The 19,249-nt window shown below is 38.6% G+C and overlaps 1 protein-coding gene across 1 annotated transcript in view; it reads right to left on the bottom strand.

Annotated features, from left to right (window-relative positions):
• Positions 1–612: 612 nt before the first annotated feature.
• LOC134846305 (uncharacterized) overlaps positions 613–19,249 on the bottom strand; it is a 54,836-nt gene continuing 36,199 nt past the window's right edge. Inside the window, exons 7-11 of the mRNA XM_063863607.1 lie at positions 13,206–13,329; positions 12,567–12,733; positions 12,176–12,326; positions 7,073–7,397; positions 613–980 (exon numbers count right to left, since the gene is read on the bottom strand). Of these exons, the coding sequence (XP_063719677.1) occupies positions 803–980; positions 7,073–7,397; positions 12,176–12,326; positions 12,567–12,733; positions 13,206–13,329 (945 nt within the window). The 3' untranslated portion in view covers positions 613–802. The remainder of the gene's footprint in view (positions 981–7,072; positions 7,398–12,175; positions 12,327–12,566; positions 12,734–13,205; positions 13,330–19,249) is intronic.

The following is a 19,249-nucleotide window of genomic DNA, read 5'->3' as shown; positions in this document are numbered from 1 at the left end:
AATGTGTTTCAAAAAATCCTATGCAATTTGAGATCCAACAACAGGCTGTGTCGATAAACTAAAAATTCAAATTGAGATCCAACAACAGGAGAATTATTTGCCGAGTTCAGTGAAAACCATTAAAAACAAAAACCAAAGCACGAAAATCCAAAACTCCAAAACACAGAAGATTTCATTTATCGACACAGCCTGTTGTTGGATCTAAATCGTCCAATTTTTCGTCCCTAAAGCACGAAAACCAATTTTCTAAAGCACGAAAAAAATGTTTTAAAGAAATTATTTTCCGAGTTCAGAGAAAACCATTAAAAACAAAAACTACAGACAGTCGAAGATCATTTGATGATTTAAATGTGCAACTAATTATACTGGAAAATTTATAAAGAAAAATATAAAAACGAGAACTGCTTTAGTTTTTTAATTGTGTTCGAGGGCATCAAAAACAAGATTAATTGTTTTGGGTTCGTTGATTTGTTTTCAAAAAACTTGACCTTAAGTTAACAAAAAGCATTATTTGCTGACACCGTTAAAATGTAACATTCACGGTAGTGTGTTGAAGTGTTCAAGCTGCAGTAGAAACTTTTGCAAACAAGACTTTCAGCGCAAAATTCAAAATGAAGAGAAACTAAAATAAATTGTACAATAAAGCTTAGACAATAACGCATGATAACTTTTCCTTAAATCATTTTACTTTCTATTAGGAATATAAAAACAAGTTATTATTAGCGCCAAAGTTATTAGGAACTTCGTGTTTGAATGAATTGAAGCCATCTGCTTAACGAGGACATGGCTTCACTTAATTCTGTCAAATGGGTTCTATGTATGCAGAGGGAACATGTCCAGTGTTTTTGGCACTGTCTTGTGCTAGGCACCAGGCGTCTGCTAGGTTTTCCAGCACCGTGATAGTCTGGCCCTGCTCCACTTTCAGCATGTTGCTTGTCTGATCCGTGTCTGGATAGAGGGCAGCCGGATCAAAAGTGAACCTACAAAAGATAACAAACATTCATTTTATAAAATACATGGTTCCTACGTAACGGCATGGCAACATTTAGCCACCAGCGACAACTCGATGCATTAATAAAAAGCGACAACTTGAACCAGCTTGTATTTTGCAACCGAAAATTTTTTGATCTTATCAATGAAAATTAGATAAAATATTAATTTTAAAGATTATAGCTAAGAAACAGTTGGAAAAGAGTTAATGAAGGGCAAGCAAAAAAGCAAGCAAAAAATACGTATCTTTTTTTTTAAATCGACTTTAAAATTTCCGCTAAAAATTTAGATGGCCTTAAAGCTCTTTGAATTTCTAGAACAATTTATGTTTGACTCTTTTTTGATTAAAAAACCCAATTTAAAAATGGATCAATAGGCAAAATTTTTATTTCCATGGGAAATCTGATAATTAAATTCCTTTTTTGAAACTGGAAGTCGATCACGTTTTTCGTGATTTTTACACTTTCGCTGTTCGATAGTGGAGTTTGCCTTCCGTTTATTGGGAGAAATGAAATGAGTTAAAAAGCAATCAAAAGTCAACAGCGAAAATGTAAATTTGAAACTGAAAAAATTCAAGACTTTTCCTGAAAAAATAAACAAAAAAAAAACTATTGCAACCTATATAAAAGTTTGAACTACACTCATCGACTCTTAATAAAAAAAACATGCATCAAAACAATCTCAAGTTGTTTAATAAAACTCTCGTTTTTGTAAATCTTCAGCAGCTCAACCAACCGCATTCCACATTTTTCATACTTGGCTACATTGGCATCACTTTTCCGGTGGTCATTCGAGCAGGCCTAATTCCGACCCCTGTCAATTTTTTTGCCAGGCGTTGGATAAGTTGCGAATCGTGGGTTTGTCACAAATCAACTTGACCTGGAAGACCCTTTGCGAGCCCTCGTAGAAATTTATGTTTTTGTTACGCATTTTTGGCAAATTGATTCCAAATTGATTTTGAAGATTTATGAAGAACTACCCTGCCACCCAGGTTGTCTCGAATTGGTCTCATAGTCCAATAGGGGGATTCTCTTTTTTTTGCAACTGTCACTGCATAAAGCAGCCAAACTGAGTTCAAAATTTTATAAAGGCCTGATTGACAAATGATCTGAAGATCGTGCGTCATTTTTTATTTTGACCAGTATAAAATGTTGTCAATCCAAGCTCTTGATTTCTGCGTTAAACTGCAAAAGTAAATAGCAGCTTTTCAAAAAAGAACTGTTGAACAGTTTCGGGGAAACTTTAATTGACCTTTTTTTCGAAACCGACGACATATGAGAAGGTTCAAGTCTCGGACTGATGTCTCAGAAAAATATTCATCTTCGCGTTTGTTTTGCAAAAATTAAAGTTAAAGTTTGCACATTAACAACAGCATGGGTAGTGTTGATTCGATAGAACAAAGTCATACAAACTCCGAATGTTTCGGGACATTCATATACCAACGACATATTGCACAGCTTTTGATCCTCATAGTCTGCGGGAATAGAAAAGCAGAAAGAAAATTACCACTCGGGGTCTCCTCCTCGCATCTATCATGCAATTGAACACTAAATCGCTAAAGACAATTTTGTCTCAAGACAATTATTGTTAGCTTTGTGGAAAGTTTTACTTAAGGAAATTATATAACGGGTTACGAGAGCAACAAAACAAATTAACTGAGATTACTGACTGAGTCTGAATGCTAGAGTGGACACCCACAATTCTCAGAAAATCGACCACGTTTTCTTTCTTTCTTGTTATTATTCACAGACATCTTTTCTCTTGATGAACCTTCGAAAAAATTAAGGCACCTTTGGCGCCTTTATACACTGAACTTTTTAAATAATTAAACTAGATCTTCAGAGCTGGCAAAATAAAGTTTTCTTATTGTTATGGTATTTTTGTTAAGCCAATGCGGCTTGATTTTTTGTTAAGTCTAAGACACAAAATGAAGCTGTTTTGCCGATTTTTTTCTGCGCCTCAATCTAATCTTTAAATTGATATTTTAGTGAAGTTTTAGAGCTCTTAGTGGAAGATAACCTCCAAAACTTGTGTTTGGCGCGCATTTTCTGCTTGTTGTTGTTGTTGTTAGCCCACGCGGGTCGGGTTGGGCTCTTCTGTCTCCAGGTCAAGGAACTTAGCAACCTCTACCGGCCGAAGCCACAGGTCTGCTGGGGTGAGTGGGGAGGGGTTTTGGGAGCAGTTGAAAAGGTGACATGTTGTGTGGGGGGCAAGGGAACAGGTTGGGCAAAGGTGGGAGATGGAGCTGTCGAGGCGGGATAGGTAAGTGTTAAGGAGCCGGCTGTAGCCAGACCGGAGTTGGGAGAGCTTACAGCGCGTGGGACGTGGGAGAGATTTTTCAGAGGGGTCAATCTTTGGGGGAGGGATACAAATAACTTTAGACGGAGGGGTTTCGGCTAGGAACTTGGTTACAAGGGAGGTATGGTTGTCTTTTAAAATTGGTTTGTAGTAGTTAAAAATAAAAGTGGAGACTTCGTCTCGGTCGTCCAGAACTAGAGGGTGGTTTGCGTAGACTGAAAAGTCGGTTAAAATTTTCTGGGTGTCTTCTTTGAAGCAGCTTATAATTGAGGGGCGAAGTAGACGGGGAGGAGGGGGATGTGAATGTATAAAATTAATGGGATGGTGGGAACGATAGGTGGAGATAAAAAATTGAGATGACAGAAGGGTATGGTGGTCTTTGACCGTTAGGATTTCAGATTCACTGTGCAGGTGGGCAGTTGAACTCATTAGATTTGATCCAGTAACAACGCGAAGGGATTGGTTTTGGGCAACCTGCAGGCAATTTATGGAGGTGTTACTTGATGCGTGGGACCATGCGGGGGCTGCATAGTCAAGTATGGGGCGAATTAAAGCTTTAAAAGTTAGGAGGAGGGTTTCTTTGGAGTGACCCCAGGTTGATCCTGCTAATGCCTTCAGGATTCCGATCCTGCGTCTGGCCTTTTCAGCGGATTGTTTGCAGTGAGTGGCAAAACAAAGTGTTGGATCAAATGTCACCCCTAAGATTGTTGGATTTTTGTTTAGGGGTAGCGCCTCGTTATTTAAAAGAACACTAGGTGTTTTATTAAATTCTTTGTTATAAGAGGAGAAAAGTGTAACTGATCCTTTAGAGGACGCGAAACTTAGTTTGCGTGAGGTGAAAAAATCGTAGAGCCTTTTTAGGTAGCTATTGAGGGAGTTTGAGGCGATATCAATATTGGAACTGCTTGCGAAGGGGTGGAAATCGTCTGCATACGAAACAAGGTTTACATTATCGGGAGGTGGCGGTGCATCATGGACATAAAAATTGAAGAGTGTGGGTGATAAAACAGAACCTTGGGGTACGCCACAGTGGATTATTCGATGGGGGGATGTGTGTTCACGGAATGAGGTGGCAGCCTGTCGACCATTAAGGTAATTACTTAGCCAGCGGACTAGACTTCTTGGGAGGGGAGTGTCATGAACGAGTTCCACAAGTGAGCGATGACACACCATGTCGAAAGCCTTAGATAAGTCAAGTGTGGCCAGTACCGTACGTTTAGGGGGGCGATTTTGGTTAAAACCGTCTGAAATGTAAAATTCGAGAGTGGAGAGAGCTGTGGTGGTGGAGTGAAAAGGGCGGAAGCCGTGTTGGTGTTTGGCGTTGGGGAGATGTTTGGTAAAGATGGGGTGAACGAGCCTCTCCAGAATTTTAACTGCTGGGCAGAGTAAGGATATAGGTCTGTAAGATGTTGATTGTTTAAGATCCTTATTGGGCTTTGGAAGCGGTGCAATTTTTGAATTTTTCCAAATTTGGGGGATAATGTTTTCGGACAAAGAGATATTAAAAAGGTATGTTAAGTATTGAGTAGCAAGTGGGCCGAGATGTTTAAGATGGATATTACAGAGGCCGTCGGGACCTAGCGCTCGCGATGGTTTGCTGTCTGCAATGGCTTGTTTAGTATTTTCAGGGGTAAAAATTGGGCTGTCTGACAGTGGTAGTTTGGCAATTTTTCTTCTCGTTATACGAAGGAGTTTGTCAGAGGCGTGGGGTCTGGCATTGGTGAATTGTTTGTTAAAAGAGCTGGTAATATCACGAGGTGAGTGTATGGGTTTAGAACCAAAAGTAATGGGGTGTCTTCCTGCCACGGGCTTAGATCCATTTAAGGAGCGTACCACTTTCCAGAACTTTCTGGCACCAGTGCGGTAGTCGCAAGTCCGGAGGAATTCTCGCCATTTATTTTCTTTGTCCTTTGCTGTCTGTTTCATGAGTCTACAGTTCAGTTGGGATATGACTTCTGGGGGGAGATTTTGTTTTCGGCTTAAATCTCTTTCGGCGGCTAGGGCAGTGGACTCGGGGGAAAGAGAGGGAGTGAAGTGGCGAATACGGCCAGCGGGGATGTGGTGGCGTGCTGCCCTGAGCACCAGGTCCCTCAAGAATTTCTCTCCAGCGGCAACTCCGGAAGGTGGAACCGCTGAAAAGAAACCCTCCTCAATTTCCTCTGTGAATTTGATCCAATCTGCTTTTAAAAAATTTACAAAAGTCCTTTTAGGCGAAAAATTTATAAAATCATCCAAGGGTAGTTCTAGAAGAATGGGTAGGTGATCTGATCCTAGAGATTTAATTGGGGTCCATGATGTGGAGAGTAAGAGCGATTGGGATGCGAGGGAAATATCTGGTGACGAGAGTTGGTTTTCTGAGTTAAAAGGGACTCTGGTTTGTGTGTCATCATTTAATGGAGCAAAGGTGGATTCGGTTATTTCATTGCTAAGTACAGAGCCGCGTTGATCTTCCTCGATGTTGGAGTTCCATAGTTGTGAATGTGCGTTGGCATCTCCGAGTACTAAGGCGTCCCCAGGTTCAAGTAGTTCGGCAAGGGACGCAGAGTAACCAGGGGGACAGCTCGAGCGAGGGGGGATGTAGAAATTATAAATACGAAGCTTGGATGAACTGGCTACCACTGATATGCCCATAGCCTCTAGTGTTCCATCGTTGTTAATATTTATTTCTTCGTATTGTATCGACTCATGTATGGCTATGAGAAGACCGCCCCCTTCTTTTTCTCGATCTTTTCTAATTAAAGTGTAGTGTGAGCCAAGTGAGGGGTTTCGAGATTTCTTTCTTAATTTAGTTTCTTGGAAGACAGCAATATGAATTTGATTTTGAGATAAGAAAGCAGCAATTTCGGGTGCTTTTCCGGAGATACCGTTGCAATTAAATTGAAGGATTTTTAAAAGGCCTTTGGCAGGGTGTGGTGAACTATTTACATTATTAACAGCAGTATGATTAAAATGGTTGTTTGAACTTGAGTTATTTACACTATTTACACGATTACGATTTGCGCGATTTTGGGAGGAGGAATTATTATTCGAGGAGGTGGGAAGGGTGGGAGGGGGAGGGGGGTTAGGGAGGTGGGGTTGGGGGGCGGTTAGGGAAGTTGAACAAGTTTGGGAGTTGGGGGTGGTCAAGTTAGAGGACCTGGTGCCTGGGGGAGGTAAAATGTAGGTAGAGGTACAGGTAGGGCAATAGTAGTCGAGGTGGTGTTGGTTAAGGTGGGTAAGACCACTACATTTAAGGTGAATGTAACCACAGATGTGGCACCAGACGCTGGGCTGGGTGCGTTTGATGCGGAAAGAGCAAGGGGAGCAAAAGTAAGGCCCTGGACCAGGGTTTGGATTAATGCCGGAGCGGAGTAGTAGTATAAGGATGAGCAGACGGAGCAGCCTGGCCGGCTTCAGACGCTCCGTAACCGAAAACCCGGAGACTTCGGAGCTTCTCCCGACCCAATGGGAGGGGGGGCTTGACGCCATTTGCATCTTGGTGGGGCCCAAGATGTCGGATCCACCACTGGAAGGCGGCGTCGTCTGGATCCCGCATTTTCTGCTCAAAATTGAGGTACCTAGGCGCCAAAGGATTGTTTGACCAAAAGCGAATTTTGAGAAATAATATCAAAATGGGGACCCATTGGATGTTGAAGGGTCAAATCCCGGGAGATTTTTTCCAAAACCCCCTTATAACTCCGGTCCTAAGAGGAGTTAACGGTGCGTATTCTCCTAAGAACGCAAACATGCTTGTTTTTGTTAAGTTGTTGTCATCAATCAAAAATAAAAGAGCGTTATTGCTCACTTGACAATGGCTTTCCAGCCTACAGCCTCGTCGTCCTCCCAGTGATCCCCCTCTCCCGAATCCTGACTCTTCGTGTCCACCTGCTGATGACTTTGACCCCTCACGGCCCCGACAGTGGCCGACAATCCTGCTGCGTGAACAGCTGTCATATCAGTTCTGTCCGAGTTCGGGTTGTATGCGGGCCCCTTGCTTTTCAGACTCTCCCTTCGGCTGCCAGTAAGTGTCCCCCCTTGTTGCGGGGTTCCAAACATGTCAACTATTTCCTGCTGGATAGTATCTGGCAGGTCAATCTCCTGGGTGTCTCTCTCGTTGTTATAATAATAATCTAAATGAAAAAAAAACTATTAATTCACCAATCAAATGTCCATAAAAATATTTTGATTGAATTTCCAGGAAATGCTTTTAAAAAGAAATCAGAGTTTGACTGTTCTTCAGAAAAATAAATAGCTGCAATTCGAGGGGGGGGGGGCGGATTTTCAAAAAATTTTCGAAAATTTTGTCGATTTTTTTTAGGTCGACCAAATTGATTTTTTCGAACTCTCCCAAAGCATTTTTTATTGCAATTTTGGCCAAAATTTGTGCACCGCAGGCAAATTTTTGAAAAAATAGGCCAAAGAAGGCGTTTTTAGGCACTTTTTGGAAAAAATTTGGACCGAAAAATTGCGTTTTTTCGGCGCGCGCTCCCCGCTCAAAATTTGTCCCCCCGCCCCCCTAACTCCGCCCCTGCTGCAATTATCTTACAATATCTGCCCTAACCGAACAAACCCTTTTTCAAATAACCTCCCACTTCCTGCTATGTAGAAAGTTTAGGCAAATTTGTTTTGAAAAAAATTTAAGCAGAAAACAAAAAAAAACAACAAACGCTCAACAAATTACAGAAAATCCGCAGCCCCAAAAACTTTAGATAACTATCAAAAATTTAATCAGTAATCAGTGTTAAAACTTAATTAAATCGTCAATTTTTCAATTGAAGTTTGAAGTTTGAATTATGTAGTGAGCACATTTATGCAGTCATAAGATACTCACAGCGATCGACTCACGGGCCCTAAGGCCCCTCGAGAAGACGTCCCATAAGGTACACTTTTACATAATAAGTTGAGGAGAAAGAAAAGGCAGGAATTAGATCACTTGTCAAATATCAGGTGAAGGAGTTCAAAATTATCTGAGACAAAATTACGTTTAGTGTTTTGTACATATGAGTTCAATTGAGATTTTCACGTATCTTTCAAATTCTCTGGAAAAAGATTATTAGCCGAAAAAAAATTTGTAAAACTTGAGCACTTTAACGCTAACCGATTGTAATAAGCAGTTAGATTTAACAGATTTTGAACTAGCATTCTCAAGCTGCGGGCATGTGTTTGGCTGCAGTTATTTAGTTGGTTAAAGTCCAAAAACTTTAATGGCGATTTACAAAGTATTTGATAAATAACTTCTTTAAAAACAGTATCTAAAAACAATTCGAAAACAGTATCAACATTATACTCCGAAAAATTTTCCGTAATAAGATCAAATTTGCGCCTAAAGAAAATAGTCTAAGAATTCGCTTTTGCATTAAAAGAATATTGTTTAAATTTGTCTTGGACATCCATAAACTAAGATGCCGTGTGATAAAGGTTTTGCATAAACTTGATAAAATCTAAGAAGAATTGTTCTAGAAAAAGCATTTCTTGCTTTAAAAAGAACTCCATTAAATTTAGCTAACTTTTTACAAACATGATCTATGTGTTGCTTACAACAGAGCTTATTATCTGACACAACCCCAATATACTCTAAGGAGTTCACAACATTAGGTTTCTGATTCCCCAAAAAAAATTTCAGATTCTTTTGAACTCTTTCCGAATTTGTACTTGCGTTTTATCAAGATTGATGGTTAGTCTATTATTTGTGCACCAATTTTCTATCGATATAAGGTCCTGATTAAAATTTTTATCAATCAAATTTTTTTGCACGTAGTAAGAATAGTTGTATCATCAGCAAATAGACAAAAAGAACTTTTCGTCAATTTTTAGGCATGTCAATAATATAGAGTAAAAACAGCAGTGGACCTAAGACAGATCCTTGGGGAACTCCGAACTTGATATTCTTTAATTGAGAGTTTTTTCCACAAAAAGATACATACTGCTTACGATTGGTTAAATAAGACTGCAGAAAAGTGTTTGTTACACCGCAGAACCCATAGAGATCTAATTTGGTTAGTAAAATGGAGTGATCAATTGAGTCAAAAGCTTTTTTAAGATCTACAAAACCCGCTAATCCAGCTTTTTTATCATCTATACAGTGACGCATTATTTCCATTGCAGAAGTTTTTGCATGCACACAAGAATATCTGCGCCGGAACCCAAACTGTTCAGGCACCAAAAGCTTGCATTTTGATATAAACTTACTCATGCGAATGTGTATTATTTTTGAAAAATTTTGCTGAGTAACATTTAGCATAGTTAGCAAACTTATGGGTCGAGAACTGTTTCGCTCTGTCTGTTTTCCCGTTTTATAAAATGTTAGTATTTTTTCAATTTTACCAATGTCTGGAAAAACGCCAGCAATAAAGCTTTGATTGAAGCAGAAAGTTAAGAATGGCAATATTTTTGGTGCACAAAACTTGACCATTCTATTATTGCTGCCATCATGACCGTCGAACGTTTTGTTTTTCAGTTTTTCTATAACAATAGAAACTTCTGACTCATCACTTGGACAAGAGAAAAAAAGTTTTTTCATTTACTTCTATGAGTGCAGCAGTAAAATTACAAGGCATATCGGCTGCAAGGCTTTGACCGACTTGCACAAAAAGTTGTTGAAATCATCAACATTAATTTTACTACCAACCGAAAAAGTTTTTCCGGAAAATTCTTTAAAAGCATTGAAAAGACTTTTTGTATTGCTTTGCAAGTTGATTTTTCTATCATAGTAGTTTCTCTTGGTATTTTGCATCAATCGATTGATTAATTTACACTGAGTTTTCCAGTTAGATTTTTTCTCTTTGATTGGATTGTTAATTAGAAGCAAATGAAGTTTATCTCGTTTCCTAAATTGTTTTTTCAAATCGAGAGTTACCCAAGACTGCGATTTTTTGTTCCGTGTGACAGTTTTTTCAGGACAATAAATGTTACAAGTATCTAAAAATATTCTAGCAGTTATTTCTGGAGAAAAAGTATCCAGCTTTTCAAAAGCTTTTGATAAGCGTTGATTGAGTAGAAAAAGCAGTTTACATGCCGTAGTCTCCTCGTATAAACGTTTGAAATCTCATTATTTTCTAGGAGTATTAATTTCAAAATGCCTTTCTAGATCAGTGTTAACCAGCAGGGCGTAGTGATTTTTGATAGTGCATTTCAATGTTGATACCTCGTGATGCATATTTGCAAAAACATGATCGATACATGATGAGCTATGGGTAGTTTCTCTAGTGAATTCTTCGTTTAACAACTTCAAACCAAATGATAGGAGTAAGTTTTTATAGTCAACTAAAAAAGAAGAATTTACCAAGATATCAACAATAAGATCACCACAAAATAATATTTCTTCTTTGATCTGAGATACACAATGAAGTATCCTGATCCAAATTTTTAAAAAAGTATCCTGATTAATTGATGGTGCTTTGTACAATACGCAAAAGTACTTTTTCCAATGAACATTTTCAACAGTTATCATTAGATTTTCAATACCAATATCAAAGCTTTTTGAAGAAGCCGTTGAACCTTTTTTTAACAAAGTAAGCAATATCCCCTCCCTTTAGACCAACCTTGTTTTTGGTTTTGATTGTCTGATAGCCATCAATGCTGTAAGGTTCTATTGGATCATTATCAGTTAGCCATGTTTCACATAAAGCTATCAATGCTGGAGCGTTTTTTAGTCTGTATAACTCCACTTTCAATAGATCATGATGGCATCTAAGTGATTGTATATTGAGAAAGAAGAGGTAATCTTTCTCAAGTATTCCACCTTTTTCCCTTCCCAAAAGTCTACCAAACTAAAATGGAGCAAAGAATTTTGTTCTAATTTGAATTTTTCACGTCAGTTTCTTCATCCGAGGTATTCTGCAAAGTTTCCAGTTTGTTGCTTTTTGAAGGCGGAGATAAGCTTTTTGATATCACAGTCTCCAGTAAGGTGCAGATTTTATCCAACTTTTCATCGGCATTCAACTTTCTTTTTGGTACTCCCCTTCTAACAGTGCCCAATATTTGCGGTTCCAATACATTAGTTTCCGTATTCAAATCAAATGCACCAGTAGAAAGTTTGCTATCACTTCGCCGAATCGGAACAAAATTACTCGATCTCCTTGCACTTTTATCATATTCCAATGAGCTATACCGGTTACTAACTTTCTCCACATCATTTTTAAAATTAACTTGAACCCAGCTCTCACCAAGTTTCACTGATGGTTGACAATTGTTTGTTGTTACCAGCAGTTGTTGGTCCTTTGCGTAGCTTACAACATCACGATCCCACTCAGCAAGCCGCTCCACTATGTACACACGCTTGGTTTTATCATTCTTCATGAGTTCCTTCCTGTTTCGCCAAACCAAGTCCTTTTGATGGTGATACAGGAATTTAATTATGATTGGTTTTTACCTGATTTCTGCTCGGAAGGTAGTGGCAGGCCGCTAAATCTTCCTGGTTGATAATGACTCTCAGCACGTTTCGTATAATACCCAAAACAGCAGCTAACGGGTCTCCGTCGGTTTGTGATCCAAGAAAAATTAAATACAATTTCGAGGAATATCGCTCAAGTTTTAGTACCCTGTCTTTAATTAGGGAGTTTTCAGATAGCAAATGCTCGTTTTCTGATTTTAAATAACTAATAGTATTATCCTGTTGTTCAATGCGATTGACAAAGGCAGTCATTAAATCTTTAATTTGATCAGGATTTCCAAAATTAGTTTGAGACAGCGACTTCGAAAGGTCTAAATCTTCCATGTTTTTTAAACGCAAAACAATTTGAGAAAACGAGACGTGAAAATAGCAACTAATCACTGAAAAACATTGACCTTTTTTGTCAATAGTGCCCAAACTTAATATTTTCTAGAACGTCAGAAGCATTATTGGAGCGTTTTCAGAAATGCCAGCGAAGGATTTATCGCTCTACGCAATTATACTGTGAGCCTTTACCTAGTGGTGGCCTGATAACCATGTACTGGGTCCCCTTTCCATGTGACTCCTTCACGGGGGTCAAATAACTGTTCAGGTGGTGAGGCTTCTCTCTGGGACTGTTGCTCCTGTTCAATGCAAAGTAGTCCTCCACTAAGTTCTGAATGGACACCTGAAGCGAGGAAACACTTGAGTGAATCATTTAATATAGGCACTCACAAGAAAGTTTACTTCAGAATATGGGCGATGAAAAAAATGCTTCCGTAAAAAACGATCAGGTCAGAAATACGGCCCAACCGAAAATTTTCCAATTGTGATAAATTGGATCCCGAATAGGTGTTTCCACTTTTTTGTATAAGTTTTAGCAAAATCACTGTTTGTCTACATAATTGGGGTTTAGTGAACTACTCGCCTGAACTATATCCAACTCGTGCAGGAGTGCACTGAACTCCTGCTGCCCCTTCTCCTGGTCTGTGAACTTGCCCTGCATGCCATGGGAATCCTGGATCGCCTTGTTGAGGAGAACCCGTGCAAATTCCAGGTTTTTGAAGATTTGAGCCTCTCGCTTCCTCAGATTATCTGTACAACCAAACCAGTTTTCAATTTCAAAAAGGAACTCGTCAAATCCTTCCAAAAATTGCCCAAAAACGGCCTTTTAAAAAAATTTGATTGCGGCGCAGAAAATTTGTTATAATAGGATATTTTTTATATTTTGTAAGAGCTCAAAGTTTCAATTTGGTCAAACAACAAAACAATCGCAAAAATAAAAAAAATTAGAACATCCTAGATCATCCGCTGCATTAGACCATAACCGGAACTTTGCGAAAGCACTGGTTACAACATGAAATTTATCTTTAGATCTGGCGGAGGAGACGATAAAATATGTTCATTTCTCGAAATACTTATCTCATTCAGTAGTACATGCTGATTATTGCCCAACGTAATATAAAACATAGAACATGTTTTCTTTCTTTTCAAATACCCCGAATAGTCCAAATATCAAAAAAAAATTCAGTTGAAAGTGTACTAAATCGCAAAATCATGCTGTTACCTATTTTGCGGATGCATATCTGTTTGCGCAGTTGTCGGATGGTGTAAAATTTGGTCTCGTCTTTCTTCGGATCCTCGTCTCGGATGTGGGGAAGGTCGAAGATGATCATTTCTGGTTCCAACTCCTAAAAATCAAGCAGGTTAGCTACTTAGCAAGGGGGTCAGACCAGAACAACGCTCTCTGGCTCACTTAACAGCAGAGACTCTTTTTATTCAGCTAAAGCATTTAAAATAACCATCCAGTGAAAACAAAAAACAACATGGAAATTAAAATTTTTGATTGTTTCTCTAAAACTAGTGCCCCGAGTAAAGAACAAGGACCAGCATTTGTGACCGGTGTATTTTTCAGTTCCGATTGTCAAAGAAAGGATGAAATACTTCTGACAAGTGCAAATTCTTTGTTCCGACTTTCAAAAACAAGGTGTGATGCCCCCAAGCAACGGACCCGATGAGCGACGAAAACCGCCGCAATTGGCACCCATTTAAGCAGCCGTCTTTGGGAGTGCAGACAGATGACTGGAGCCGAGTTTCTGGTTTCGCACCTTCCAAAGTACGCTGGCCGCTCCATCTATTATTTCTCACTCTCTATTCATATGCCGACATCAACCCCAACCTTTTCTCAACCCCAACCTTGTGCCCGCATGAATCCAGCCTCTAAATTTTGTGCCCGCATGAATCCAGCCTCTAAATTTTATATGCACCTTAAAAATGCCCGCACTCAAGCAAGCGCCTGGTGTTATGCATGATGAAACCACCGTAATGCGAAGGACTTGCACTTTAAAATAACATCATCGGAGCTTTTACTGCTCGATATGTACAAACAGCCACATCCTTTTCTTCCCAGTACGTACGAAAATTAATGGAACAATCGGCACCTATCAAAATGCAGCAAATGATAAAAGAGTCCATCAAAGACCCCCCGAAACCCCGGCCATATCTGCAAACTCATCCAATTTGAAGATCAACTGCCATGGTATATGCGGAAAAGCACGCAAAATGACGCCACCATCTGCTTGTAATAGATACACATTGCAGTTTTCAAGAAACTGAACTTACAGTTTGATCCAATGTGAAATATAAAAAGAACATCCGCGAGAAGAAACTGGACTCTTTACTGTCATACATAACTCGCCCTTTTACAAAATTTACAAATATTGGAAGACGCAAACATAAGACTTTGAAGTCGCATTTTATTTATTTTTTTAGCGAAAAATTTTTCGCAGAAAAATAGCATCTATTTAATGAAGCGAACAAAAAGGAATTTCACAAAAAAATTCAAGGCAGATTTTTAAAAATTAGTCCATTGAATTATGTAAGCAGCACAACATCCCGTTTTTCGGAACCAAATATGCAGAACTTTAGCCAGCATACCAAAAACTTTCGAAAGCGGTCCGCACCCTAAACCGAATAAGGTCCGTGACTTTGAGTTAGGACCGAGTTGGTTAACTCATAGAGTAATTTCGGATAGGGTACACCGTCTGCTCGTCACGCTATCTTATTTTCGGCCGGATAGATTCGTGCAACTTCTTAGTCTAATACCGATCCTAATCTTACTCTTATACTATCTAGTCTCAGGTTGTTTAACTAGTCTCTGCTAGGCTCAATAGATCTAGGGTATACTGGTTTATTGCGGCTGCTGAAGTGCTCGGGAGAGTCCAACTAATTTCTAAGTTAAATTCAAATCTCTCTGGTGCTGAAATTACAAGTAACTTCAGCACTTACAAATAAGTGGGTTGTTAGTTAGATGGATCATGATTGGTTAATATTAAATACTTTACATTGGTAAAATATCTAAATTATCCAATCATAAAATGTAGTCTAGATCAGGTTCCACCCATCCGGGTTTTACAGAGTTTTTTAGAATAGTTCTTCTGCAATTCGAAGGATGGATGATGGACGTTGGTGTTTGGCGAACATCATATTTCTTCTGTTTCCTTTTTGTTAAAGAAGTTCCAGGAAGCTGGAGTTAGAGACATAAGACGTTGTGTCTTCTAGTGACAACGACTAAGTCTTTGCAACAAACTCAAATCTGATTTCAGAATGGTTTGCTATGTCAGGTTTTTCTGTTCTGCGTGGAGAACTTCTTTTGTGTCTGATCTAATTTGGGAATGGCGTGGAGATTGTGCGTGGAGGGGATGCCTGGTTACTCGGATCTGTACGTATACTTGAACATCGAGGTGGTCATTGGTCTAGTTCAATGAAGTCCTTTTCTGCGAAGTCAAGTCGTACTCTAAATCCTTTGAGTTGTGATTGTGAGTGGCATATCGATTGTGGTTGGTCATTCTCTCTCGAGTGTAGTGGGGTCGTTTTGTCTTTAGATGTTCGTCCTTGGTGTTATATTCTGATCTATGTATTTGCATAATGTAATTTACATTTTATAAAACATTTATTAGTTTAATATTTTTTAATTATGATTTTAGTTAGTTGTTTTCACAAAAGCTTTTTGTTTTAGTTCGGTTATTTTGAAGAGTTACTCACACTTGAGTAGCTCTTATTAAAAATAGAGGTGTGGTCACAAAGCGTGGATGTAGCGCGGTGGGTTAGGCCGGCTATAGAGCATGCTCAGGACGTCCTTCCTGGTGGGTTAGGCCAGGAGTGGGAGTATGATTTCATGCGGTTTTTGTGAGGGGTCCTGTTATGTGACAACGTTTTATGTTGGGTTTGTTGTGGTTTTTCTTATGTCTTGTTGGTTATGTCCTTTTTCCAAAAAGCAAATTGTTCGTGGTATGGGTTTGTCTTTCGACTTTTTTGTGTTTTATTATTTCTTTCTTAGACTTTATAATAGTCTTCAAAAGAATAAATTATCCAGTTTTAAACTGGGTTAATCCGGTTTGGGTACCGTTGGTTTCCTTTTCTTAGTCATGCTGTTATTCTATGATTTGTGGTATTTAGTAAGCTGCGTTGGTTAGTTTTGTTTAGTATATGATTCCTTTCCAACCGGGTTAAAGGAAAGTTTGAAACATGCTATTATATGTTAGAGTTGTTGAGTGTGAAAACTTGAAACTGAAATTCATTATTTTAAACAATTCTTCGTGGGCGAGCTGTGCGAGTGTGGATAGAATTTCTGTGCGAATGAGTGAGAATATCAAAAGGTTAGTACTGCATTTGCATTTTATTAATTTACTGCATAGAATTTGGAAATTTACTGCTAGTTATGGGGGAATTTTAAGTTACAAATTTTCATCATAATTAGATTTACTGCTTGTGGGGAAAATTTTAGAAATGAATTTACTGCATTGGTATTAAATTTATAAATTTATAAGTGTAAGAGATTAATAGAATTGTTGAAATCTGTTTGATGAAATTTGCGATCTTTATTTGTTTTTTGTGGTTTTTGTAGGTGATCGTCGGATGAAGGCTAAAAATCTAAGGAAAACATGGATAAAGTATGGTGAGTTTTTAATATTTTAATTAGTTAGTAATATTCATTTAATTCATACTTACCTGTTAGTCGTCGGGGAAAAAACCGTGGGGGAAGATGTCGTGGATGAGATCGGAAGTTGTTAGTAGTTTAGCTAAGATGCGGATGATATTTTTAGTCTGAAGCAGTGGCCAAAGCAATTGAAGTGCCTTAATAGTGGTTAGTTCTTCAGTGCCAACTGCAAACTCATAAGGTGTGTTTTGGATTAGATTATATAATTTGTGATTGAATTTAGTGTTGTGGATGAATTCTAAAATTGGGATTTCTATAGGTTGTACAAACTCGTGCGTGATAAGGAAGGGTCGGGATTCTTCGGCGTTGAAGGTCTTGGTGATGGGACAGAAGATGTACATTTGGGTTATGGGATCATAATTGCGAAGAATACCATGAAGGTTAGTGTCTTTAATACAATATGTGAAATTTAGGAAAAATGGTGAAGTGTATTTGGAATTAATGAATTGAAAACGATGGTGTGGTTGTCTAGAGGGTGTGTGTAGGTCAAAGTGATTTTGGATGAAGCGATAATAACTATATGTGTGGGTTTGTTTAGTGCGCAACATAATATCGTGTGAGCAGTGTAAATCTCTTTCGTGTGGTGCAAGGAAATGAAAGGTTAGTGAAAATATTTGGAAGCGTTCTTTAAAACTTTCGTATGCTTGTGTGTCTGTTAGTGCTTCTGAAATAATGTGATCAAACTTTCGGTCGAAGATGTTTAGTGTAAATATATATGGTGTCTTGATGAAAAATTTCTCGGTAATTTGTGGATTAGCGAAGCGGTCGTCGTCTAAGAATTTATCTTGGTTAGCTCTGATGATGTTGTGATCATAGTATTCGAGTGTATATTCGTTAGCTCTAGGTGCAGTGTGTGTTTTTAGTGATTTTTTATATCCAACGTAAGTAAATTGTCTAGCGGTTAGTGGTGTAGTGAGTCGATATAGCATGTCCGTATTTCGCTCTATATCGATGTGAGTGTTAGATAAAGGTAAGCAAAGAGGGTTAGTAAAATGATAATATGAGGTCCAAGAGAGAGTGGGCATTAAAACGTATTCATCTACAAAGTTGCGTGTTTCGTTAGTGTCGTGGGGGGTGTTTAAGGTGTATTGTGGGAATGAGGGTAAGGTGATGGCTAAAAATTCTTTTGTGTTAGTATGCTTGGGGTGGTTGATGTATTCACGGGCTGTTCCTGGTTTTGCTGGGAAAGGATGGTTGGGGAACTTTCTTTTAAAAGTGCGGTAAGCTCTATTAGTGTTAAGTGAAGATTCAGTTGATGTGGATGATGGTGCTAATGATTCAGTATAATTTGAAGAGGGTGTAGGGGTAGGGGGGTTGGATGAATTTATTGTGGAGGAGATTTGGTTTATTGTTGGGGTATGGAGGTGGTAGGGTTGTTGTTGAAGGGTAATAAAATTATCTAGCTCTGGGGAGATTCGGGGGGTGTCTGGAGAATGAGATGATTGGTCAGAATGGTATGAGGAGTAGGTTGGGGTAACTTGGGAAGCATAAGAGGGTGTGGGAGTGATTGGGTCAGGGTTATTGGATAATATGGGTTGAAAAGGGGGTTGAGAAAATTTAGAAGAATTATGAAAATGATTTGATGGGGATGGTTCTGAGTCGGCAAACTCATCGGGGGTTTCAATATTCGGGTTATTGAGTTGTGAGATGGAATATAAAACTGAGATGTGTGAATTAGTGTCGGAATTCATGCCTGATGTTACATTACTAGATGGAAAATCGGGTGGCGGAAAAGCAAAAAGTGGTATTATTGGGATTGGAGAGGTAAGATTGGTTGGGTGGGAATGTGATCGGTGTAGTGATCCAAGTTGGCGGCTCATCGTGGGCTAAAAAAATGATTATTTTGAGACTGAAAAGCGGTGGTATGGGGTTGTTCAATAATTTGTTCATAAGTATTTTGATCTTGTGACTGGTGTGTCATTATATGTTGGATGGGACTTTGTGATGTGGTGAGTCGAAAATTTGGATTATGTGTGATGGCTAAATTTCGAAAATTTCGTGGGACTAGGGATAGTGGATGGTTATTTGGTAGGGGTGGTAATTGTGGTGCCGTTGGCGTTATGTCTACATTGTTATGTTCTTCGTCGTATGTATTTTGTCGTGTTGCTATTTTTGTGTTATATTCTTTTATTTGTGCGTCTAAAAGAATTTTGTTTATAGATGTAGAAAAGATTCCAAAAAATCCTGCAAAGAGTATGCGTGCTACGCTTGCTTGTCTGTTTACTTGTGTGTGTATAGCACATGTGTTGTAGATTCCTTTTAAAAGTGAGAAAAGAAATCCAATAAAGTTAAACATTGCGTATAAAATAGTCAATTTTTCTAAGATGTAGTAGGGCCATCCTAGAAAATCGAGGATCTCATTTTTGAGTGTAACAAAGCTAAAAATGTTAATTGGTGATATATCTTGGGGACGGTATTTTTCACCGTTTAGATATATATAATCTTTAATGTCTTTAAAATATCCGCTATAGTCTTGCGTGTAGATATCGGCAAATCCTGCGGTTTCTGCAAGTTTGCGTAAATTTTGGTCTATTGATTGTCTTTGTATAGTGTCCATTTGTGTTAATAATTCTTGGAAATGTTGTGTTCTAATGTGATGTTGAATGTCTGAT

This window comes from Symsagittifera roscoffensis, chromosome 5 (assembly GCF_963678635.1).
Source record: "Symsagittifera roscoffensis chromosome 5, txSymRosc1.1, whole genome shotgun sequence".
NCBI lineage: Eukaryota > Metazoa > Xenacoelomorpha > Acoela > Convolutidae > Symsagittifera > Symsagittifera roscoffensis.
Note: the sequence above shows the minus strand (reverse complement) of the source record. Positions and strands in the feature narration are given on the sequence as shown.